Source organism: Melanerpes formicivorus, unplaced genomic scaffold, assembly GCF_026170545.1.
Source record: "Melanerpes formicivorus ecotype bairdi unplaced genomic scaffold, bMelFor1.0.p_v2 SCAF_51, whole genome shotgun sequence".
NCBI lineage: Eukaryota > Metazoa > Chordata > Aves > Piciformes > Picidae > Melanerpes > Melanerpes formicivorus.
The window spans coordinates 1,171,724-1,196,479 of NW_027142403.1; the positions used below are offsets into that span (position 1 = coordinate 1,171,724).

Sequence of the window (24,756 nt, forward strand, 5' to 3'; positions counted from 1 at the left end):
TTCAGATACTGGAAGGCCACAATTAGGTCACCTCGGAGCCTTCTCTTCTGCAGACTGAACAGCCCCAACTCCTTCAGTCTGTCCTCATAGGAGAGGTGCTCCAGCCCTCTGATCATCCTTGTGGCCCTTCTCTGGACACATTCCAGCACCTCCACATCCCTCTTGCAATAGGGACTCCAGAACTGGACACAGTACTCCAGGTGGGGTCTCACCAGAGCTGAGTAGAGGGGGAGGATCACCTCCCTCGACCTGCTAGCCACACTTCTCCTGATACAGCCCAGGATCTGATTGGCTTTGCGGGCTGCAAGTGAAATCCCTGCTCTCATTGTAGTTAGTGTGGAAAAGAGAAGGGGGGAGGGAGGCAAAAAAAAAAACAAGTTCAGGCAAAGTACAGGTGGTATTTCTGAGGCTAAGAAATCAAGGGGGAAATGAGTGAAGAGAATCCTGCCTCATAAAGATAAAGATAGAGAAAGCAGCTGAAAAAACTTACAAGCCCAGATGAAAAAAGAATGCTGTAAAGATCACAGTGTAGCTGAAATAACAGGTAATGCATGCTCCCAGCCACACACTCAGGCAGCAAAATAAAGCAGTGGCAAGTTTTTGCAGATGCTCAAATGCTTGGGAGTGGTTTTTGTCCTTACAACCAGCGATTTTCTTTCTTTTATTATTATTTTTCAATGGAGGACAAGCTCGTTGTAGGGCAACATCCCACTAGGGAGGCAGACACAGCCATACCTCCTCAGCGTCCCACTGCAGCACAAAAGAGAATGGCAGGAGTGAAGAAACAACCAGAGAGTTAATAATGAGGTACTGGCAGCTTTGCCTGAGGTGGAGGGCAGAAAGGGAGCTGGCAGAAGGATGTGGAAGAACAGTTAAGCTGTAGAAAAAAATGTGTGACTACTGCTCCGTCTCAGCCAGTACTGAAAAACTCTTGGAGAGACTGAGCACCTTAGATGTCAATGTCGTGGACAGAAGACACATTAAAATACAAAAGCAGCTCCCTTGAGCTAGCTAGGTCTTCCTTAAAGGATCTAGAAGCAGAATTGCCTGCTGTAGGTGGAGAGATTTATACTCCTCTGTCCCGGAGACTGAATTTACAACCACATAAAAACAGCCATACCAAAGGTCTGCCTTACATGGGAACCTGTCTCCAACAGCAATATGGAATATGTTTGAAGAGAGGGTACTCAGGTACACTTTGCTCTAATAACTTGCTTCCATGCATTCCTCCCCACTCCATATACTCACCCTGCTCTCTACCACATGCTTTTGTGGTGCCCCTTTTTCTGGTACTCAGTGGACAACCTGCTGAGCCAGTTCAACCTGCTAAACCAGTGAAAAAGTAATCCAGCTTTACCAGCCACCCTCCACAAATACCCCTGAACATTTTCTTTTGTTATACTGAGCTGAATTAGCTAATGGAAGGGCTCAACAAACACCAAAGCCCATGCAAGGTGGGAAACCGTATCACACATACGTGGCTATCAGGAGCTGGGAGGCAGCACCATGTTTTGTTGCATTAGTGAGCCAGGTTGATTCATCTCTGCAACCCCCAAGCACGGAATACTTGTGAGATTTAGGGAAAGGGCAGTAACAGAATACAGATCTCTGTGAAAATCACCTGGGAGAGAGACAGGTCAAGCCAGGGCTGCCACCACAGAGCAGCAGAGGTGGAAAGTCGTGCTGCAGCAGAAGGGGGAGGAGATTTTTCCTTATGTTTATTAGGAGGGAGGGAAAGTGATTTCTTTTCATTGCACTCAGCTAACAGAGTGCTGTGAAAAGCATTATGACTAAAAGTCATAATCTGTATCTTAACTGATCAGAACAGAACTGAACAGAAATAAAACCACAGAACTGTTGAGTTTGGAAGAGACCTTTGAGAGCACAGAATCACCGAATGCTAGGGGCTGGAAAGAACCTCCAGCGATCATTGATTCCAACCCCAATGCCACACAGGAACACATCCAGGCAGGTTTTGAAAGTCTCCAGAGAAGGAACTCCCTAACCTCTCTGGGCAGCCTGTTCAAGTGGTCCAGCAACCTCACCATAAGCTCCTGTTGAGCTGGAACCTCTTGTGTTCTAGCTTGTACCCATTGTTCCTTGTCCTATCACTGGGCACCACCAAAAATAGACTGGCATTTTCATCTTGACTTCCACCCCTCAGATACTTATAGACATTAATAAGATCTCCTCTAAGCCTTCTCAAGACTAAACACCCCCAGTTCTCTCAGTCTTTCTTCACAGGAGAGATGTTCAAGTCCTGCAGCCATCCTCATAGCTCTCTATTGGACTCTTTCCAGCATATCCCTGCCTCTTGGATTGGGGAGTCCAGAACTGGGCACAATATTTCAGATGTGGTCTCACCAGGGCAGAGTAGAGAACCTCCCTAGACCCTCTGGACACACTTTTCTTCATGCACTCCAGGATGCCGTTGGCCCTCTTGGCCACAAGAGCACATTGTTGTCCCCCAGTGAACTTCCTGTCCACTAGGACTCCAAGATCTTTTTCTGTGGAGCTGCTTTCCATCAGGATAAGCCCTAGTCATCCCTGGTGCCTGGTGTTATTCTTCCCCAGAGGCAGGTCTCTGCACTTGTCCTTACTGAATTTCAGGAGGTTTGCCTTCACCCAGCTCTCCAGCCTGTCCAGATCTTGGATGGCAGCACAGACTTCCAATGTGTCAGCCGCACCCCCATGCCCCACTCCCCCTCAATCAAGTGGATCGAGTCCAACCTTCAATACATGTATCCATTCCAGATACATTTCTGCTGTACAAGCATATGGATCCATAGGTTGATGTGTACATGAGTATGTATAGATATGCCTGCACCTATGTGATGTACACATGATCTACACACAGGTGTACAAGCACACACCCACACAGACACACAAGAAGCAGTACCTGGGGCACTCTAGCAAAGCAAAGATATAGCAGCCTTTCTGATTTCTGATTCCCACAGAGCTAGCCCATCCCAGGGGATAAAACGGGAGATGATTGGACATCCTTATGAGGTGTTGCTGGCTAAATTGTCACAAATATAGGAGACTGCCCCCTCAGCAGGTCCCCTGGCGCATTCTCTGCTGCTTGCATCCTCTGCCCCCTTCAGGAAGTAAGGAAACACAGAGGTGAAGCAGCAGCAGATAGCCTTGCACCACCCGGTTCTGGGCCCCTCAGTTTAGGAAAGATGTTGACTTGCTGGAATGTGTCCAGAGAAGGGCAACAAAGTTGGGGAGGGGTTTGGAGCACATCCCTGTGAGGAGAGGCTGAGGGAGCTGGGGTTGCTTAGCCTGGAGAAGAGGAGGCTCAGGGGAGACCTTATTGCTCTCTACAACTACCTGAAGAGAGGTTGTAGCCAGGTGGGGGTTGGTCTCTTCTCCCAAGCATCCAGCACCAGAACAAGAGGACACGGTCTCAAGCTGTGCCAGGGGAGCTTTAGGCTGGATGTTAGGAAGAAGTTCTTCATAGAAAGAGAGATTGCCCATTGGAATGTGCTGCCCAGAGAGGTGGTGGAGTCACCATCAGTGGAGGTGTTTAGGAAGAGACTGGATGGAGTGCTTGGTGCCATAGTTTAGTTGATTAGATGGTGTTGGATGATAGGTTGGACTCAATGATCTCAAAGGTCTCTTCCAACCTGGTCTATTCTATTCTATTCTATTCTATTCTATTCTATTCTATTCTATTCTATTCTATTCTATTCTATTCTATTCTATTCTATTCTCTGCCTCCTTGAGAGGCTTCAGGTAGAATTCTCATTGCAGTCCAGCAGTTTTGGTCATTGAATCATGGAAACACAGCATCACAGAATCATAGTCTTAGAATTGTTTTGGTTGGAAAAGACCTTCATCAAGTCCAACTGTCAACCTAACATGACCATGGCCATTAAGCCATGTCCTGAAGTGCCATATCCTCACGTTTCTTGAACAGCTCCAGGGATGGTGATTCCACCACTTCCCTGGGGCAGCCTATTCCAATGCCTGACCACTCTTTCAGAGAGGATATTATGATTTAGATTGGATATTAGGATACATTTCTTCACTGGAAGAAGCAAGAGGTAGTCCTAAAAAGAGCTGGGGCTTGCCTCTAGCTTGCAATTCTTTGTTTTCACTCCAGGAGCACAAGAGCTGGCTGTGCACACATGTTTATACCCCTTCTCCTCACTGCCCACGCTTTTGTTTGCGGTGGTGGCTGCTAGGGTTTGCCCAAAATCTCTTCTAGTGTCTCAGTGCAAAGCCCATGCCAATAACTGCTGGAAGACTCAGGAGAGGAGGAAAGTGGTTAGGGTGGGCAGCCAGATGGGGCAAGGCTGAGACACTGCTAATGAGCAAGGGGGGAGCAATAAAGGAAGCACGCAGCGGGTGAGGGGAACAGAGGTAAAGTCGTTGAATAGAAAGCAGCATGATAATGAGGCCGTAGTGCTTTGCTTTTTACTGCTTATGCTGTGCAGTCTGCAGCCTGCTGTGCAGGAAGAAGGTAAAGGGGAGCTGAGTTATTTAACCAAACTAAATAACAAGGAAGTCATGTCAGCACAACAGCCTGCTTTCGCAGAACAATAGTCCCCTGTTGCTACATAAACACAGAGATCCAGGCTAGCCCTGTATTTTTTAGGCAAGAGACAATCTCCCTTGTGCCTGCTGTGGATTCAAACAGCTCCATTACCACCGTGAGGGCAGGAGATCTGCCAGTACCACAGTCATGGGCCTGGTATGCTATATTCCTATGGGCTCCAGTAAGTCAGAAAATAGCTCTTTACACCCCCAATGCTGTATAGTAACTATTTGCCTCTAAATAGCTTGGCCTGGGTTGATCAGAGAATAATATGATTTATCCTGCCTAGTTCTATGTCCATGAGCAGTGATCTTAGTACTGTCCTTACAGGTAGTCCAGGAGACAACTCACTGCCCCCCAGGCCTTTGAACTGTTGCATAGTGGCATCTCTCTACAGTTAAATCATAGAATCATAGAATTGTTTCTGGTGGAAAAGGCCTCTAAGATCCTTGAGTCCAATTATCACCTTAAGACCACCACGGCCATTAAACCATACCCCAAGGTCTACCTACTGCACAGCCCATGAGCAGGAACTTGTCTGAGTCAGTGCAAGGTATCCAGAAAGCTCTGAAGTAATGAAAGGAGACCCAGTGATCAGAATCAAGCCTGCTGGGCTGAGATTTTTGGTTCTGTGCCTGGCTCTGCCAACAGTTCATCATTTGACCTCGGGCAAATGGATTCCTTGCTCTGTGCATCAGCTGCATGATCTGTACTTCAGAATCAACACTACCATTAGCCTCAGACTGAGGTCTCTTGACACTGTTTTTCCTCAGTGTGTATGCAATTCTTTTGAGATCCTTGTGTGGAAGAAAGAAGGTGTGAGGCTAGCAGTGACGTGTAACAAAGTCCTGCTGTGACGTATGATGAGGAGGCACTGGAAAAGAAACCTATAAATAAAACACCAGGCTCTGCGCGCAGCTAGAGCTTGATGAGTCTGCAGAAATGCCTCTCCTCTCACAACACAAAAGCTCCAAAGAAGCAGAGTGCCCCTGAGGATTCACAAGGCTGACTGCTCCCCCTTGCTGAGTTTCCCAGGGGACCTGTCACTGGCAAGAAATTCATTGTGGGGGAGGTTCTGGGGAGGCGACAACTACCCATGGAGGACTGTCCCAACGCCTCTCTGCTAAGACTAGCTTCCCACCAGAAATGTATCTAGGAGCTGCAGTGTGATGACATGTGTGGTCTTGAAAGTCAGAGGGGAGATATGGCCCATCAACTCCAATTACCTTCACTGCAGGTGCTTAATCCCTCTTGCTGTGTGGATATTATTTGTTTAGTTTTTCGACTGACTTCTCTCTGACTCCCAGTCCCAGGGGATTTCGATGTGCGTTAGGTGTGTGGCTAGAAAAATGCTCTGCCTAAGAAACCTACCCTAGCTCATTTAATTTGGGGATGGACAACTCCATCAGGTTTGTATCTGCTGCTTGCTTGGTGTGAAAAGTGGCTTTTCCTTTTCTCCTGCATGTTGCTTATTGTTTTTTTTCCCCCCTTAGAACGAGTTTTACCCACACTCCCCAATCCTTTTCCAGGTCAGTATATGCTTTATGTTGAAGTAGCTTTTTAGCTGGGTCATTCTCCATCATCCTGACAAATGCTCAGAGCCAGGGATGGGCAAAACAAGCTTTTCCCTCTTGTCTACATGTAATTTGGTCTCTTCTGCTCATCTTCCTCTTCCTTCCCTTTCCCTCTCCCTTAAAAAGACCCAACCAAACCCAATCAAAACTCAGTCACCTAAACAGCAACAACCTTTAGCCAAGCTTTGAGCCATGGCATTTTGCCCACACCCATGTCTGGACAGTCTTCAGTGAGGTTCAGTTTGTCTGCAGACCTCCCTACTCTTGATAAATATTCCCATCCTAAGCTGTCTTTGCCCACATGTTCAGATACAAATCAAAAGCATCAGCACTCCTAAAATTTTGCAGAGACAGTGTAAAGGACAAGGCAGAAGTTAAATTTAATGGCAGCCAAGAGTTGTTTTCACGCCAGTTGTGCAAACTCTTCATGGTGAGACACTTTATTTTCTTGTACCTCTGTCATACCACCCCAGTCTACCGGTCACATAGTGCTACATTGGAGGCAGAAGGGATGAAAAGAGGCCCATGGTAGGGTGATACTCTCTGTTTTATTCCAAGGGAAGAAGGCACAAAGGCAAAACAGAGCCTTTGCCCTGTCTCCATGCTGTCCAAGAAGCATCAGGTCTGGGCAGCATGGCCTCAGCATCTACATGAGATGTGGGGCCTGGATGTAATGTTGAGATGCTGAAAAAGTGCAGAAACTGGGTACTTCCAGAAAGTAAGGAAACAGTGTTTGAAACTACACCAACAGTCAGTCAGTCATTCCCCATATGCACTTAAAACATTATCTTGGCCTAGAGCTTCTCTCAGTATCTTTGTTTTAGAATAGAATAGAATAAACCAGGTTGGAAGAGACCTTCCAGATCATCATGTCCAACCTATCATCCAACACCACCTAATCAACTAAACCATGCAACCAAACACCCCATCCAGTCTCCTTCTAAACACCTCCAGTGATGGTGACTCCACCACCTCCCCAGGCAGCACAGTCCAATGGCCAATCACTCTCTCTGTGTAGAATTTCTTCCTAACATCCAGTCTGAACCTCCCCTGGTGCAGCTTGAGACTGTGTCCTCTTGTTCTGGTGCTGGATGCCTGGGAGAAGAGACCAGCCCCTGCCTGTCTACCACCTCCCTTCAGGTAGTTGTAGAGAGCAATAAGGTCTCTCCTGAGCCTCCTCTTCTCCAGGCTAAGCAGCCCCAGCTCCCTCAGCCTCTCCTCATAGGGCTTGTGTTCCAAACCCCTCCCAAACTTTGTTGCCCTTCTCTGAACTCCTTCCAGCAAGTCAACATCCTTCCTAAACTGAGGGGCCCAGAACTGGACAGCAGAACTTTACCACCATAAGATGAAGATGCACTCAACCCACGGGATGTTCAGAAGCCTGAATATTTAATGTCTGTGCAGGGCTTTTGGGGTAGAGTGTTATTAGGGACCCATGTTGTCTTGCCAAAGAGCACCTGCCCAAGTAAAGCACCTGCAGGTACTCCCATGTAGAGCACAATAACTGCTGGGTGTTACTCTGCCAGTTTCAAATCAAGCCCTGCTCTTGGCAACTTATTCAGGCTCAGGATGTAGTCACAATTGCCTATTTAAAAGGCAAATCCAAAAATACAATTAAAGTACCTACAAAATAAAAGAGGGGGGTGGGGGGTGGGGGGTGGAGGGAGAAATCAAGCTACCATTAAAATTAAATCCCAGAGAGTGATTTGTAAATAACATTCAAGAAGCTGAGCAAAGGAGTAAAGTAGGCCATTGGGAATCTAGTGTGGAGAAATAAATCCAATTAAACAGCATTATTGTATGTATTGCAAATGAAACCTGTGCTTGGATGTGAAATTAAAGCTGCTGAGCCTGTTTGGGTGGTAAGGTTTCCAGGAGTTCTCCAGTTTGGGATGGCAGGGTTTTCTTTTTAAAGCAGAAATTTCAGTGGCAAATATTTCCATCTGATGGAAAACCCAGGGCTCTTTCTTTTTTACTGTTACTTTTATTATATATCCTTAAATTCCAGGGGCAGGCAATGTTAATTTTTTTCATGGCCAGCCCTGGTTACAGCTGGTTTTGAATTAGTAGCCCATTAACCTAAATGATAAAGCAAACACTGCAAGTGAGCAAGGCCATAGCAAACACCCTTCCTAATCAAGCTGCCAAGGCCACCCTGCAGAGTTTTAGTCAATCCTTTAAAACACTTCCCCCTCTGTCTTTGAAGCTGCTATTATTATTATTATTATTATTATTATTATTATTATTATTATTATTATTAGTATTGTTATCATCATTATTATTATTACTACTATTACTATTATTGCTGTTCCTCCAGTCTCCTGAGATGATCTTGAAGGACATCTGGAGGTGTTCAATTGGGGATTGGACGTGGCACTTGGTGCCATGGTTTAGTAGCCATGAGGTCTTGGGTGACAGGGATAATGGAATGAAGCTGGAGGTGGGGAGATTCAGGCTGGATGTGAGGAGGAGGTTCTTCACCATGAGAGTGGTGAAACCCTGGAATGGGTTGTCCGGGGAGGTGGTTGGGGCCCCATCCCTGGAGGTGTTTAAGCCCAGGCTGGCTGAGGCTCTGGCCAGCCTGATCTAGTGTGGGGTGTCCCTGCCCATGGCAGGGGGGTTGGAACTAGATGATCCTTGTGGTCCCTTCCAACCCTGACTGATACTATGATACTATGATACTTGATGATCTTTGAGGTCTTTTCCAACCTTATTGATTCTATGACATCCTGGTGTGACATCACTTCTGTGAGGAGCCTCCAGGAAGTCATAGTGACAAATATTGGCATATCCTCAGTGACTCAAGACACACAAAGAGAGTTTTGCAGAGGGAGAAAGCAGGGTTTAAATATTGTGCACCTCATCACTTTTTCTGAACCCCTTACCATCTTCTCCAAAGTGGGAGCCCAGCACAGATACTGCCACTTATCTCCACATTTCCTTCTCCTTTACTGTTCACCTTCAAAGAAACCTTATGCATAACATTTTCTTGTTAGACCTTTTAATCCTGATGAGTTGATGCTCTAAGACGCGGTCCTCAGCTCTCAAATTACCTCTCCTCAATGACCAGAACCATAACCTCCTCCCTATTTCTCCCTCAATTTCCATTTCTCTTAAGCCTTGGTAACACTTCCCTGCCCTGTGGGATTTTGAGCATTAATTTGGAAAGAAGGTGTTTTGCACTGCAGTCGAGCTAAGCGTTGCTATCATTAGATAGCTGCTGTGGAAACATCTTGCTGTCAGGCAGGCTGGAGCCTCAGAAGCAGCTCATTCAACTAAACACTTGGGATTTGAATCTGATGAGGCAGTTTCCTAAAAGGCAGGTGGAGCCCAGCTGATTCAGCTCTCAAGTGAATGGTCCTTGGTAAATTTTCCAGCTCTCCTGATTTTGCAGCCGGGCACTCCAAAATGCCCTGAAATGTCTTCTGAAATGATGCCACGTCATCATGTTTTCCTGTCTGCATTGTAACATAATGCTACAATGGGATGACACAAGGCCTGACTGTCACTAAGGAGACCTCACTGAATCGTTGGATGGCTTTTCAAAAGGGTTTTCCTTCTGAAAAATGAGAATTTTCTCATTCCACACCTGCCAACAACAAGGCAGGAGGGATCACTGTGGAACCCCAAATGTGTCTGTCATCATTTTGGCACTAGCTCCACCTCTGCCTTCCACTCTGTCTTGTCCTCAGCCCATTGAACACAGACTCCATCCCCTGTGATTATGATAGACTCATTAAGGGTGGAAAAGACCTCTGAGAATCATCAAGTCCAACCATCAAACCAACACCACCATGGCCACTTAACCATGTCCCATTGAACACCTTCATAGATGGTGACTCCACCACCTCCCTGGGCAGCTCATTCCAGTGCCTGACCACTCTTGGCAGTAAAGAAATTTTTCCTAACATCCAAAGCAAACCTCCCTCTGGCACAACTTGAGGCCATTTCTTCTCATCCTATCGCTAGTTACTTGGGTTAAAAGACCAACACCCAACTCACTACAACCTCCTTTCAGGGAGCTGTAGGGAGCAATAAGGTCTTCCCTTACCCTTTGGTTCTCTGGACTGAACAATCCCAGCTTCCTCAGCCACCCCTCATAATAGTATCATAGTATCATAGTGTCATAGTATCAGTCAGGGTTGGAAGGGACCAAAAGGATCATCTAGTTCCAACCCCCCTGCCATGGGCAGGGACACCCCACACTAGATCAGCCTGGCCAGAGCCTCATCCAGCCTGGTTTAAACACCTCCAGGGACGGGGCCTCAACCACCTCCCTGGACAACACATTCCAGGGTTTCACCACTCTCATGGTGAAGAACCTCCTCCTCACATCCAGCCTGAATCTCCCCACCACCAGCTTCATTCCATTCCCCCTAGTCCTATCACTATCTGAGATCCTGAGAAGTCCCTCCCCAGCCTTCCTGCAGGCCCCCTTCAGATACTGGAAGGCCAAATAAGGGTTGCACATAATACATGATCTCCAGACCCCTCACCAGCTTTGTTGCCCTTCTCTGGACCTGCTCCAGCATCTCAGTGTCTCTCTTGCATCACTCAAAACTGAACACAGTATTCAAGCTGCAATCTCACCAGGGGCATGATCAGATCTCTACTCCTGCTGGACACAGAATTTTTTGTTACAGGAAAAGATGCTGTTGGGCCACCTGGGCACATTGCTGGCTCCTAGTGTCCATGTCAGAATGGATCAGCCAGACTAGGGGGCTCCAAAATCCATGAATCTTCCTTGCAGGAGTTCTGTAATGAGGGCTTACCACAGACTATCCTGGGGCTTTCTCAGCCTGCTTGTCCTGAATGCCCTTGGAGCTCCAAGGGTGATGCTGTGTTTCCCAGAAAACAGCACATCCAGAAAGCTGCACATCCTGACCTGCCTGTGGGGCATCAAGTATGCCAGTCTTTGGGGCCTGATCAAAGTCATGGCCATCACCAGGGGAACCAAAGATGTATAGCAATAGTGTGTTAGTAATTAGTGGAGGGGATGGGAAAAGGAGAATGAATATTTCTGCTCAAATGCACACTGACTGGAGAATGACCCTGTGTGACTGTAGATCATAGCTAGTCTCCATTTAGCTGTAGCCCATGTAGCCTGTACTGTCACTAACTCCTTCATCAGGGGGGTGGGAGCTGGGAGGAAGGGCAAAAGGAGATGTTCATTTGGGTCTGATGACCAGAGTGGGGAACAGAGTGCATCTTGCTTTCTAAAACCCTGTCAGTCCTCTTCCCTCCCTGTGGAGATCTGAGCCATTGAGAAGAGAGCTCATCTGTTGCAGTGGTTACCTCCACCTATCCCCTGTTCCCCTTTGCTTTTCTGTAGTGCATGGCCTCATTAGTTCTGCCAAGTATGCAGCTCTCATGTCAGTGGCAAAAGGATGAATGTCTCAATATTTCAAAGCTAAGGAGAGAAGCATGGGGGAATACTTCAGAGCATACAGACTGTAAAGAGTTAATGTGCTATGAGGGTTTGCTGAGCAGGCAGTTGTGTGGGAACAATGCACAGAAACCAGCCCTCCCAGTCCTACACCAGCTAAAGAACCTATCTCATCTCTGGAGTCCTCTTCACTGGGGCCAGAGGGTGCTTTCTCAGTGGGGGCCTGAGACAGGGTTAGTGCAAACCCAAGCTTTTGCAGTGGTTGAAACAAACTAGCTGAGAGAGTTAGGGAAAGCAGAGCATAAGCCAGCCAAAATCTCCAGTGCTTTCTTGTCATGGTCCTGACATAGAAACAACCATCAGAGAAGAATCATGGTGAGAGGGACCAGCCACAGAAGGGCATCTTCTGGAGCCATGTCCAAGCCTGGTATTTCCATAAATTCTCAGGAATCCAGAGGCCATAGCTCAGCTGTACTTGTCACTCTGCAGTGATGTACACCTAACTAGCTGGAGCATGCCTCTCTTCCCTGAAAGCTGGCTGAGCCCCAGGCATCTGGTGACACCCCTGATGCTGGGTGAGAAGCACAATTCACAGCTGTCCTTGCTTCCTGCTGCTGTTACCCAGCCAGACTTCCCAAAGAGCACAATGCTCCATTTGGTCTGTGCAGAAAAGGATGCCTTTGCAGGGGTGGGATGCTCAGGCAGGCCAAGCTTTTCTGTGCTCCTCAGGTTTAATCCATCCCTTGCCACGTCTGCAGGTACTGAAGGAAGGGGCTGCATTGGGTGCCAAGCCTGCAGAGGTTTCAGGCCAAGGGAATAGGAAGGACAAGAGAGGGTGAAGGCAGAAAGCCAACATCACATTAATTGTTTCTTGCTACTTCACAGGGACCATCAAGGGATTGCACTGTGTCTTATTTTGACCATGTGGTTTGAAGTGAGCAAGTCAGAGGTGATGAAAATGCCTTCCAAAAGGGGTCATAGGGATGTATGTGGAAACAGCAATGCCAAGAATTACTTACATTACAGCTACTAGCATTGCTTGATGGGTTTTTTTTTCTGGGTAGCAACATACAGTTTCTGTTTGCTGAGATTGCTTAAGAATAACAAAAAAGCATTTTCCCCTCCCCCCCCAAAAAAGCATAAAGAAAAGAATCCATCTTTCTTAAAGGAAAAAAGAGAGGCATGGGGGGGGAGGGAGAGAAATGACTTTATTGCTTGATCTGTTTCTGTACTTTTTGTTCATTAATTTTAATTTAGATTGATTTATTCCAAAATGAGCCCTGGGTTGCATATATTTGCATAACCCTCTCCAGTAGCAATGCTGTGGAGAATCCAAGGACTGAGGAAGAGCAGCAGCAGAGGGTAGGAACTGAGACTGGAAGCCCCAGAAAGATATTCCTCTGAGCTGGGCCCTGGTGCTGGGGTAGGGAAGGCATTTCAAAGTGTTTAGTCACAGGTGTGGGCTTTGCATGCATCCAGAGCAGCCCTGCAAAACAGAGGCTGGGGCACAGCAGTCAGGTGGGACAGTGAAGGTTAGATGAAACCAGTGGGGGAAAACACACACAACTGCACTGCAAAGATTAGAAACAAACCCGTGGAACAGCAACTGCTGAGAAAAATCAGTTGTCCAGCAGGGACATTGATAGTGTCAGCTTTGTAGCATGGACAGATTACACTGCAGAGCAGAGCTCAGGCAGGCTGTAACCATTATGAGACAGGTATCCTCAGCCCAGAGGATACTCATAGCCTGATAACCATCTGCATGTTAGATGAGTTTCTGAAGCCATCAACTGAACTTTCCTCTTCAGAGACAGCAAAGGCCACTTACACCCACTGCACAGCAGGTCTACCTTAATTCTTTCACTCTCCCTCTCTTTACTTGCCATGTTGAGCTTACCAGCCAGGCTGACTGGGACCAAAGTGTGGAGGGCTGCAAGGAGGAGGATGAAGACCAACCACCGCTGTCTTGATTTCATCCTTAAATGCACACAACAAAGATTCCTCCCACCTCCAAGAGAAAATGACCCAAAAGTAATTCCCACCTTCATCCTCCTCCTCCTCCCCCCTTCCATTTCCAGTGTGAACCTCTCAAGAATTGCTTAGCAAGTTGGCCTCCCCTCTGGTTATTGTCCCAAGTGAACAGTCTCTCCATTCACTAACCCATGACGGTAAGTTGGTTTGGGAAACAGCAGTTTTATCTTCCCAGCTCAGGCACTGCACCGGGCCCGCTTGTGAACTGGTTGCCATTCAGTGTCTGCTCTGCTGTTGATAAAGCACATTACACATGGCTGGGCTTGCATGATTAATACAGCTGTCTAAGCACTCTCTCTAAAAACAAAAAAACAACCAGGACAACAGAGGTGCGGGATTTGGGAGGGGAGGGGGGAGGGGGTGGTGCATGGAGACAAAAAAAACAATGACTCCAAAGAAATCAGGCTTGCAGGAAAAGCAGAGTGCTCCTGGCAGGCCTTTCCTCCTGTGGGCAAGCAGGTCTGTCAGCAGAGCTCCCCTGGAAAAGAGAGAGAGGCCTAGAGGCAAGGTGAGCAAAGGAGAAATGCGTTTGGACCTTCCACGCCATCGCCTGCGTGTCCCTCTGCAATGTGGTGAATAAGGACATGGAGAGGAGTGAGGGGTCACCCATGCACAAAGATATGCTAGGACCAGCATAGCTTCAGTGAGATCTGGCCAGGCAGCATCTCAGTAGGTGGATGGATGCTCAATGATGGATGGATGGATGGATGGATGGATGGATGGATGGATGGATGGATGGATGGATGGATGGGTGCACTATGGAGCTAGGTCACTTTATGCACTGTATGTGCATACTCCATGCTCAGAGGCACATCCCACAGTCACTGAGCGATTTCCAGGCATCCTAGAACACCTAAAGGAGGAACCAGAGTAGATGCAGGTGTATTTTCTATTGCCCAGACTCAGGCCAACTCAGCTGTCTATGTAAGCTGTGTGAACTTTCCCTTTTTAATTACCAGTCTAGGAATGGGCTGTGAGAAGCCACTACAGTTTTCTGCTCCAGCTTTCCCTATGACTGGGCTGGGCATTTAAGGCTCTGCTTGCAGTGTTAGGGCATTAATGTGACCAGGAGTCTCACTCCAGAATTGCACACACACACACATCAGTATTTGGATGAGAACTACAGGTGACACAAAGTAATATTTACCTATCCCACATCCTTTAGAGACATACCTCAGCCTGTGGGCCCAGCTTGACTGCTGTTGAATCTCTGATGCACTGAAATCCTCAGAGAAGTGCACAGGCTCCTTCATAGTCTTCCATACTTCTCGTTGTTCATAAGCAGCCCTTGACAAAGGCTATCTGAAACCTCCTGCTAGCTTGTTCTACTCCTGGGCAGTGGGGTGGAGACAAGGGTTGATGTACACCAAGCTGCAAAGAAGTCCCCAGAGATGAGTGATGGCCCTAAGAAGACCTCAAGGACAGATGGGGGGGGCACTGTGCTGCAGGTACTGGATGAAAAAGGGTAGAAGGGCAGAGGCAGCAATACAACTGGTTCTCAGTACCAGAGCAACTGCAAGCATGCTGGTCATGCTGCAGCCCAGTTTAGTTCTCCTCCTGCTCCAGTCTCCTTTCCAGTCATCCCCCCAGTGTGTCCCTCCCTCTTTATTTCTGCTCACAGCCACTCAAATCTTTCTCGTGCCAAATACCCAGCAAAGCTTATAGAAAAGCATAGCAGAGATGAAGTGAGTAAACAGACAGAAATAAAGCTGATGAAAATATTAATTTTTCAAGAGGTTCCAGAGCCTCTGATTAGCAAACTTGCTTCCTAGAGCTGCATGTGCTCTGGGTGAGTGGGCCTATGCTGTTTGTTCCCCACTTGAGACACCAGCCTGTGTGCTGGCATCACCTTTGGTCCGCTGTGCTGTACACGCATGCTTCAGAGGAGAGCAGGGGAAGGATAGCAGCATCCTAGGGAAGCAAAAAGCAGAAAAAGCTCAGATCTTTCCTGTCATGGAGCTTGAAAAAGCCTGTGCTGTGCAGTTTTTGATGTCTTGCTTCTGAGATGAGAGTCTTCAGTGAATGGTTTGAAGAAAGAGCGGGTTTAAGTAATCGATTTTGTATCAGTAGTTAGCCAACTGTGGAGGGTTTGGGTTTGGTTTAGTTTGTTGGGGTTTTTATTTGGGGGATTTTTGTTGTGGTGGTGGAGTTCTTTGTTTTGGTTTGGGTTTGGGTTTGGGTTTTTTTTTTGATCTTCAGCTACTAGGGAAATTGAAACAGTGTGGGGGGGGGAATACATTTCAGCTGCAAGACAATCTTGGAAGCTTTTGGCATCTACAAGACATAGTTGTTAATGAGTTGTGCAACCTTGCAACATAGGTGGTCTTAGAATCATAGAATCATACAATCAATAAGGTTGGAAGAGACCTCAAAGATCATCAGGTCCAACCTGTCACCCAACACCTCGTGACTACTAAACCATGGCACCAAGTGTCACATCCAATCCCCTCTTGAACACCTCCAGGGATGGGGACTCCACAACCTCCCTGGGTAGCACATTCCAATGGCTAACAACTCTCTCTGTGAAGAACTTTCTCCTCACCCCAAGCTTAAACTTCCCCTGACACAGCTTGAAACTGTGTCCTCTTGTTCTGGTGCTTGTTGCCTGGAAGAGAAGACCAAACCCCACCTGGCTACAACCACCCTTCAGGTAGTTGTAGAGAGCAAGAAGGTCTCCCCTGAGCCTCCTCTTCTCCAGGCTAAACAACCCCAGCTCCCTCAGCCTCTCCTCACAGGGCTGTGCTCAAGGCCTCTCCCCAGTCTTGTTGCCCTTCTCTGGACACGTCCAAGTGTCTCAATATCCTTCTTAAATCGAGGGCCCCAGAACTGGACACAGGACTCAAGGTGTCTTCTAGCCAACACCAGCCTCACGGGTCAGTCACAGTTCAATTGTAGACTGGGAGTACTATAAACCAGCTTCAGGATAAATGGTTCAAGCAGCCAGCTTTTGAACACCACGACCTTCTCAGAAAGACACTGAGAAATACAATTTCAGGGCTGTTCTTTAGACCTCAGGGAAGGATGGGTGCACTGCATTACAGAATGAATCTCCACTGAGACATGAGGTATGATAGATGAGTACTTAGTACACCGGGAATGAGCTGCAAAACATGGGGAAGAACTGTTCAGTGCTAAAAAAGCATGAGCAAATTCCAAAATACATTAAACTGTGTGCTAAGATTGATAGACACCAGAGACATTTCCTTAATCTTGCTGGAGAGTTGCTGGAGGGCATCCTCCCCAGTTTACACAGCAGTATTTCCACCTCTAGAAGAGCCAGCCTTTTGCTACTGAAGTCACAGTCAAGTTTTAATTACAGGAGCAGGACCAGGCATGGGAATGGAGTACAAGCAGGTAATGAACAAAGTAGTCTCAACCTTAAGACCAGGGAGTGAAAAATCATGTCTTCTTCTCAGAGGGGAGGGGACACACACGAAAGTGGTAAGAAAAAAGCCCCAAATGAACCCTAGTAAGTAGAAGCTGCTAATCCCTAAAGCCTCAGAGCAGAGTGTAAAGCCCCAGAAGAAAGAAATTAATAACTTTCAAAGTATGACCTTGAAAATGGAATTAACGACATTCCTCCCTTTTAAGCCTTCGTGATAATAAAGATTTCATCTTCTGAAGCCCTGGCAAGAGAGTCAACAGACTATAAAAATTACTTCCTGCAGAAGAGCTGGCAAGTGTAACACCAAAGACCCCTCCTGGCCCCAGAGAGTGAGAGGACACAGAGAGAGCTGTATGGTGCACATCGCCTTTCCCTTGCACCTTCTCTCTTAGAGGTGGTGGGGTTTTTCCCATTCCTCCCTAACTGTTAGTCCTCTCCTTTGCTCAAGAGGCAGGACTCACAGAATCACAGAATCACCAAGGTTGGAAGAGACCTCAAAGATCATCAAGTCCAACCTGTCACCACAGACCTCATGACTAAACCATGGCACCAAGTGCCACGTCCAATCCCCTCTTGAACACCTCCAGGGATGGTGACTCCACCACCTCCCTGGGCAGCACATTCCAATGGCCAATTGCTCTTTCTGTGAAGAACTTTCTCCTCTTCTTCTCTGTCAACAGAGCAGAGCTCAGAGCTGCTCAGGGTGGAGAGCATATGGAAAAGGCCAGATCTGCTTGATTTGCCATTGCTGCTTCCTTTCCAAGACCTCCTATCCTGCCTCATGCTTCCTCCTGGCCTCACTTCCATTTAGAAAGTCATGGAGGGTGACTGTCATATTACATCAGGTTTTACCATTCATTCTTGGAAAGATCCCAACACCAAATTCCTCAAAGTAATAAGGCCCCTGTAGCTCTCTGATGCCCTGTGAAACTTCTCTGTGGGTTCTCTTGCATCATAGAATCATGGAATCAGTAAGGTTGGAAGAGACCTCAAAGATCATCAAGTCCAACCTGTCACCACAGACCTCATGACTACTAAACCATGGCACCAAGTGCCACGTCCAATCAGCCCTGCAGATATGCCCAGTCTTGGTGTCTTAATGTAAATAAGAGGAAATCTGCCACCCACAATCTCTTTTCCTAACTCTATTTTGGTTTACTCAGATGATAGGAACCAGGACCCACCAGAATATTCTAGAATGGAGAATGTAGGTATGAAATGTGTAGCCAGGTGGCTAACTTTTTTTCCTCCCTGGGGAAGGGATGAAAGACCTCTGCTTTCTGCTTGCATCTCAGATGACCCTTTATAAAGGTCTGTACTGGGAATCTTGAAAGTCATAGGAGATTCCATTTCTGCTGGCAGTGACTGTGTTGCTCACAGCATTTGGAGGCATGCCTCTCTGCAACCAAAAGAGCTTGTGGATTTGTTTACAAGCCTAACTTAGCCTGTGTATTCAGCAGATGTTACATGGCAAAGGGAGCTGGAGAGAGAGAGGGAAGAAAAGATAGAATATCTGTGTGGAGGGAATAGAATGGACTAGAAACTTTACCACCACTCCCTGCAACCTCTGGAGTACTAGTCACTGCAGTGGATGGAGGTCTGGCTTCGGGTGGAGGTCTGGATTCAGATAACCAGATCAGATCTGCCCCCCCCTAAAGCAGTTCTGCCAGGGAAACTGCTTCATGGTGGTTAATGCAGAGATAGATGTGGACCAGTGGGGATCAGACTCCCTGACACAGAAACATGGCCATACTGAGCTGAGCAGAGGCTCAGAGCATGCAGAGCTGGCCCCCTTTCCTCAGCATGGGAACCATGCAGGGGCTTTGCTGTGCAGGTCGTGTAGTGATAGGATGAGGGCAATGGTTTTAAACTAGAACGGGGTAGATTTCAGGTGGACATTAGCTGGAGGAAGCTCTTTACAGTGAGTGTAGTGAAACACCAGAACAGGTTGCCTAGAGAGTTGGTGGAGATCCCATCCCTGGAGATGTTCAAGGTCAAGGGGTTGGTCTCTTCTCCCAGGCAACCAGCACCAGAACAAGAGGACACAGTCTCAAGCTGCTCCAGGGGAGGTTTAGACTCAAGGTGAGGAGAAAGTTCTTCACTGAGCGAGTCATTCGTCATTGGAATGTGCTGCCCAGGGAGGTGGTGGAGTCACTGTCCCTGGAGGTGTTCAGGAAGGGATTGGACGTGGCACTTGGTGCCATGGTCTAGTCGTGAGGTCTGTGGTGACAGGTTGGACTCGATGACCCTCGAGGTCTCTTCCAACCTTAGTTATACTGTGATACTGTGATCTGAAAGCTTGATGGGGCCCTGAGCAACCTGATCAAGTTGGGGATGTCCCTGCTCACAGAAAGGGGCTTGGACAAGATGACCCTCGAGGGTCCCTTCCAACCCGATACATCTATGGTTCTATGACCCCGGCGCTTTCTGGCAGGTGCGCGTTGCCCCTAAGGCTGGGTGCGGCGGCCAGCCGTGCAGTCCCCAGACCGAGAGCCGCCCGGGGCCGGGACAGCGCCCCGAGTTCCCCGGTCTCTTCGGTTGCCTTCGCCTGCCACCTGGTGGGCAAAGGCGATCCTGCAGCAAGCGGAGGCTCACCGGCCTGCGCCCGCCCCGCGTGGGCCCCGCAGCCCCGCAGCCGGTTCGTGGCCTAGCAAGGTAGGAAGGAAGGAGAGATCCGGAGCATCCCCCCCAGCCCCCTGCTGCTGGGGGGGCGCAGGGGTGCAGAGCAGAGCCTGCCAGGGGGCGTGCGGTGTGCTCCGATCAGGCACCGTGCAGAGCGCAGCCGGAGGGCAGCTTCTGTACACCTGCATGTCACAGAGGTAGACAGACAGCTGCCCCTGCCTTCTGGTTGTTGGCATTTGCTTTTCACCTGGCACCTCATCCGTACCTAAACAGCTCTGCTGGAATCTCCACTTTTTCTGTGATGCAGGCAGGTACTGACTCCTCTGCCTCTGCATTCCCAGTACTAACTCCTTCTTCCCATAAATACAGTCATTCCCTGCTACCTGCCTCTCTCCCACCATCACTGCTTCCCTCTGCCTCATCTGGGTTCAACTGCTTTGCTTCATCTTGCTTTCTTGCTGGACCTGTTCTTGTCACCTACCCAACCTGCACGCTCACATCAGCTGCTACTTTCCCCTATGCTGAGTCTGGCTGACGTCTCCTCCTCTTCCCCTCTTCCCCATGCTGAGCCAAGTGAGCCCATATTGACATCTTAATTGAAGACCTGCCCTGGTATGGTTTCCTCTGCTGTAGCCTTGCATTGGGTTCTTGACCACGGGCCATGTTTCCCCATGCATCAGCAGCCTTTTCCTGTGGCTCTGACCTGATACTGACTGCCTCCCATAATCATCACCTCCTCATGGAGCCCCTAACCCCAAATGGGCACTACAGGCTTTGAGGGTCTAATGCCAACCATAAGGCAGGGCATACACAGCACTACCAAGCAGCCTTCTGGCCTTAGCCACTGCTGCTGGGACTGTGAGTTGCAGCACCTTGTAGCATTGCGTATTCAAGGCTTAAAGGCAGGGAGGGAAAGGGCCCTTTTATTCATCCCACAAAAGCCATACCTCAGAATTCTCCTCCCCTTCCAGTGACTTCTGCAGCTGGCCTTGTCTCTGGAGACTGAGCCTGCATCACAGAGGATTCTCCACTGCAGTCACAGCTGCTTAGGCTTTGGGGAGCACCATACCAAATCATCTTACAACTAAACTTCAGCCATCTGGGTACCATCCACTGAGGCCTCTGTAATAGCTATGGCCCAAGTTTGGTGGGGAGACTTGCAGCTCTGTGAGCCAGGATTAAAGCATTTAGGTGCCTCCAAATCTCTTGGTACTTGGGTAGCTTCTGTCTTTAACAGGTTCATTAACTAAAAGCTCATCACTGTCTTTCCTAGGAAGATATGAACACACCCCAGCTAATTCTTCCCACAGAGACATTTCCTTACCCTGACTGCCCTGTAGTCAGCAGAGGAGACTGCAGAGCAAGTGAGTGAGGCAGTTTTGATCTAGACAGTTCAGGTAGCAATTAGTAACGGGCAGCATGCCAGGCTTTCTTTTAATGCCAAGGTCCTAAAGCCACAGGGGAACATAACACCCACATTTAATTTGTGGCCGTAGCATCACTGCCAGCAGCTGATTGCTGCTGTATCCCTAAGAAGTTGGGGGAGGTGTGGATGTGGAATTCTTCAGGCAGTCTGGAAGTGACTGGGCAAGTTCATGGAAGAAAACAAGAGTCTGTGAAGGAGTTGAGCATCTGCAGGCTCACCATGACGCTGAGGGACCTGAGACAGGCCAGTATGATGCCATGCTGCCCATATGATCCCATGTAGCTCCAGCCCAGCACCTTCAGAGGACAGGACTGAAAATTAGACAAGCCCTTTGGACTAGTGTGCTCCTCTTGGAGGCAGGCTGCTTTTGAGGAAGAGAGCTGCTTTTGTCTTTGCAATCTTGCTGTGGTTTGCTTTGAACAGGAGGAATAGCCTGCTTTTCCCTCCACCATCTCAGCCCACCACCCTTTTTGCCATGTCCTTTCTTACACTCACTGCAGGAGTAGGAGCACTTCATGAGCCATCATACACACACACACACACACACACACACACACACACACACACACACACACTCACACAGAGCAAAAGAAGAAAAAGGAAAATAGAGCATTACAGCTCCACCATGCAAACCAGAATACACAGCCTTGTCCTTAGTGCAACCTGGGCTAACCAAGCTCAGTTTAGGAAGGATGTTGACTTGCTGGAATGTGTCCAGAGAAGGGCAACAAAGTTGGAGAGGAGTTTGGAGCACAGCCCTATGAAGAGAGGCTGAGGGAGCTGGGGTTGTTTAGCCTGAAGAAGAGGAGGCTCAGGGGAGACCTTGTTGCTGTCTACAACTACCTGAAGGGAGGTTGTAGACAGGAAGAGGTTGGTCTCTTCTCCCAGGCAACCAGAACAAGAGGACACAGTCTCCAGCTGTGCCAGGGGAGGTTTAAGCTGGAGATTAGGAAGAAATTCTCCAGAGAGAGAGTGATTGGCCATTGGAATGTGCTGCCCAGGGAGGTGGTGGAGTCATCATCATTGGAGGTGTTTAGGAGGAGACTTGCTAGGGTGCTTGGTTGCATGGTTTAGTTGATTAGGTGGTGTTGGAGGATAGGTTGGATGTGATGATTGGAGGATAGGTTGGATGTGATGATCTCAAAGGTCTCTTCCAACCTGGTTCATTCTATTCTATTTTACTCTCTTCTATTCTTGTGGCCCTCTGGTGAGGAGTAAGTGTTAGCAAGTCCTATCTGTGCCATGATGATTTTGGAGCAAGCTGTGAGGAGCCAAAGCACTGACACACTGAGGTGGTCCCAGGAAGGTTAGGATGTGTGAATTCTGTGGGGATACCCTCCCCAAGGGTGTTGAAGGCAGAAAGTTTGGTCTAGCTGTTTACCTTTTCCTGAAAGACCAAATCTCTGGGCTGTTACAAGGCTCTGAGCCAAAGAACCAGACCAGGAAAATGTTCTGAGGGACCATCACTGGATTTCTTTTTCTTTCAGTTAGCATTTTTTTTTCCCCCTTCTCAAGCCCTGCTCTCAGACACAGCAGAAGAATTTTGTCTGCTGCTTTTCCACTCTAAGAAAATAAAATCAGCCCAAGGCAAACACCCAGCATGGGATCATTCCACCTGGCCTGCTGATGCTTGTAAAGTGCCATGCAGACAGAGCCTTGTAATGGGGAAGGTCAGGCAGCCTCGGCAGCAGGTGTCACTGGCAGCCTCACATAAAGAGGCTGGGGAAGCTCCTGTAGTACCACTTAAGCACCACACTACACATGGGAGCATGCAGCAGCTATTCTGTTTCATGCTGCATGGAAGGGTTTGCCTGCAGGAAGGTGAAATCGCTGAGAGGCCTTTCTGCCCTTTCCACATCCCCACTCAAGGGTATGGAGATGTTCTCCCACAAGTGTCAGGATAAGACACCTGGAACCTCTCTGTGTGAGGCTGGCACATGGGGCTGTTAGATGCAGGTGAGCAGGAGCAGTGAGATCATGCTGGCATGGCTGTGTTTTTCCCATGGTTAAATGTAAGGACACAGCTAGGATCTGCTGCCATGGGAAGAGGGTTGGGATGTTCTCACTGTCTGCAGCACTGAGGAGAAGTGCAATCATTTTGCCCTTGCCTATTTTCAGCCTGTTTCCTCTTGATTTAATTAACATGATCTGACTCTGTCAGCTGTTTGGGGTCTGGGCTCCCTTTAGGGTTTGTGAAATGCTGCCAGATATTCCTATCAACTCATCATAATCAGAAACCCAATTTCCTTCCCTGGCTGCAGTGGAAGAAAACCCTCTTCAAAGCTATCACATGGTCATGAACTTTGCAGAGCTGCCAAATTGCAGGGCAACAATTAGCCCTGGAGATTAGTTTGCAGCACTGATTCCCAGAGCTCCAGGTTACCACAGTGAGAAACAGCAGAGAAAGCCCTCTCACCCCAGTGCCCACTGAAAGGGGGGTTGCTTCCTGGCTCTTAGCACCTGGGACCTTGCTGTGCCAGGCAGTGGGGGTGCAGATGGGTTGAACAGAGGCTTTCTGGGGCTCCCACAGGGCTTCTGGCAGTGATAGTAGCTGGGCTGCTGGCATGGATAACAGTTGGGCTGCTGGCAGGGATGATATCTGAACTGCTGGCAGAGCTGCTGGAAGGGCTGGGGGCTTGGATGGTGGCAGAAATGCTGTCCAGGCTGCAGGCAGGGATACTGGCAGGGCTGCAGGTAGGGCTGCTCACTGTGTTGCTGGCAGTGATACTGGCAGGGATGGTCCCAGAGATGCTGGACAGGCTGGCAGAGGAAGTGGCCGATAGTGACAGGGCTATTGCAGGACTGCGCTCTCCGGCTATGGCATCCGGCGAAGCGATGGCGGCGGCCGCCAGAGGGCAGCAGAGACCGCGGCGCTGCGCTCCGTGCCCACGTGTACGCAACTGGGGGGTCTCGGACCGGGGCTGGGTGTCTGGAGACTAGCCGGCAGAGAAGGACCTGCGGACGCTGGCGACAGTCGGCTGGACATGAGCCAGTGCGTGCCCAGGTGGCCAAGAAGACAAACATCATAGAATCATAGAATCAACCAGGTTGGAAGACTTCAGAGATCAAGTCCAGCCTATTACCTAATACCTAACACCTCCTGACAACTAAACCATGGCTGCAAGTGCCATATCCAAGCCTTTTCTGAACACCTCCAGGGACAGTGACTCCACCACCTCCCCGGGCAGCACATTCCAACAGCCAGTTACTCTTTCTAGGAAGAACTTTCTCCACACCTTGAGCCTAAACTTCCCCTGGTGCAGCTTGAGGCTGTGTCCTCTTGTTCTGGTGCTGGCTGCCTGAGAGAAGAGACCAACCCCCACCTGGCTACAACCTCCCTTCAGGGAGTTGTAGACAGCAATGAGATCTCCCCTGAGCCTCCTCTTTTCCAGGCTAAACACCCCCAGCTCCCTCAGCCTCTCCTCACAGGGCTGTGCTCAAGACCTCTCCCCAGCCTCGTTGCCCTTCTCTAGACACGGTCAAAAGTCACAATGGCCTTCTTAAATTGAAGGGCCCAGAAGTGGACACATGTGACAATTCAAAACCTTTTGTGGGCAACACACCCTGTGTGGTGTATTATTTATCATTCACTCAGCCAGGGGAGTTATGGTTTGGGATTTCTTCATTTTCACTACCTCAAAGGGGCCTACAAGAAAGCCAGGAAGGGACTTCTTACAAGGACTTGTAGTGATATGGGAATGGAATGAAGCTGGAGGTGGGGAGATTCAGGCTAGATGTGAGGAGGAGGTTCTTCACCATGAGAGTGGTGAAACCCTGGAATGGGTTGTC

General features: G+C 48.6%; 1 protein-coding gene across 2 annotated transcripts in view; it reads left to right on the forward strand.

Moving 5' to 3' along the window:
• The window catches only part of LSAMP (limbic system associated membrane protein), a 392,022-nt gene that overhangs the window by 362,988 nt on the left and 4,278 nt on the right, over positions 1-24,756 (forward strand). The window contains exon 7 of one of the 2 annotated variants that reach the window (XM_068160584.1): positions 6,037-6,072. The exons of the other annotated variant lie outside the window; for it this stretch is intronic. Coding sequence (XP_068016685.1) covers positions 6,037-6,072 — 36 coding nt within the window. The remainder of the gene's footprint in view (positions 1-6,036; positions 6,073-24,756) is intronic. 2 annotated transcript variants of the gene reach the window in all.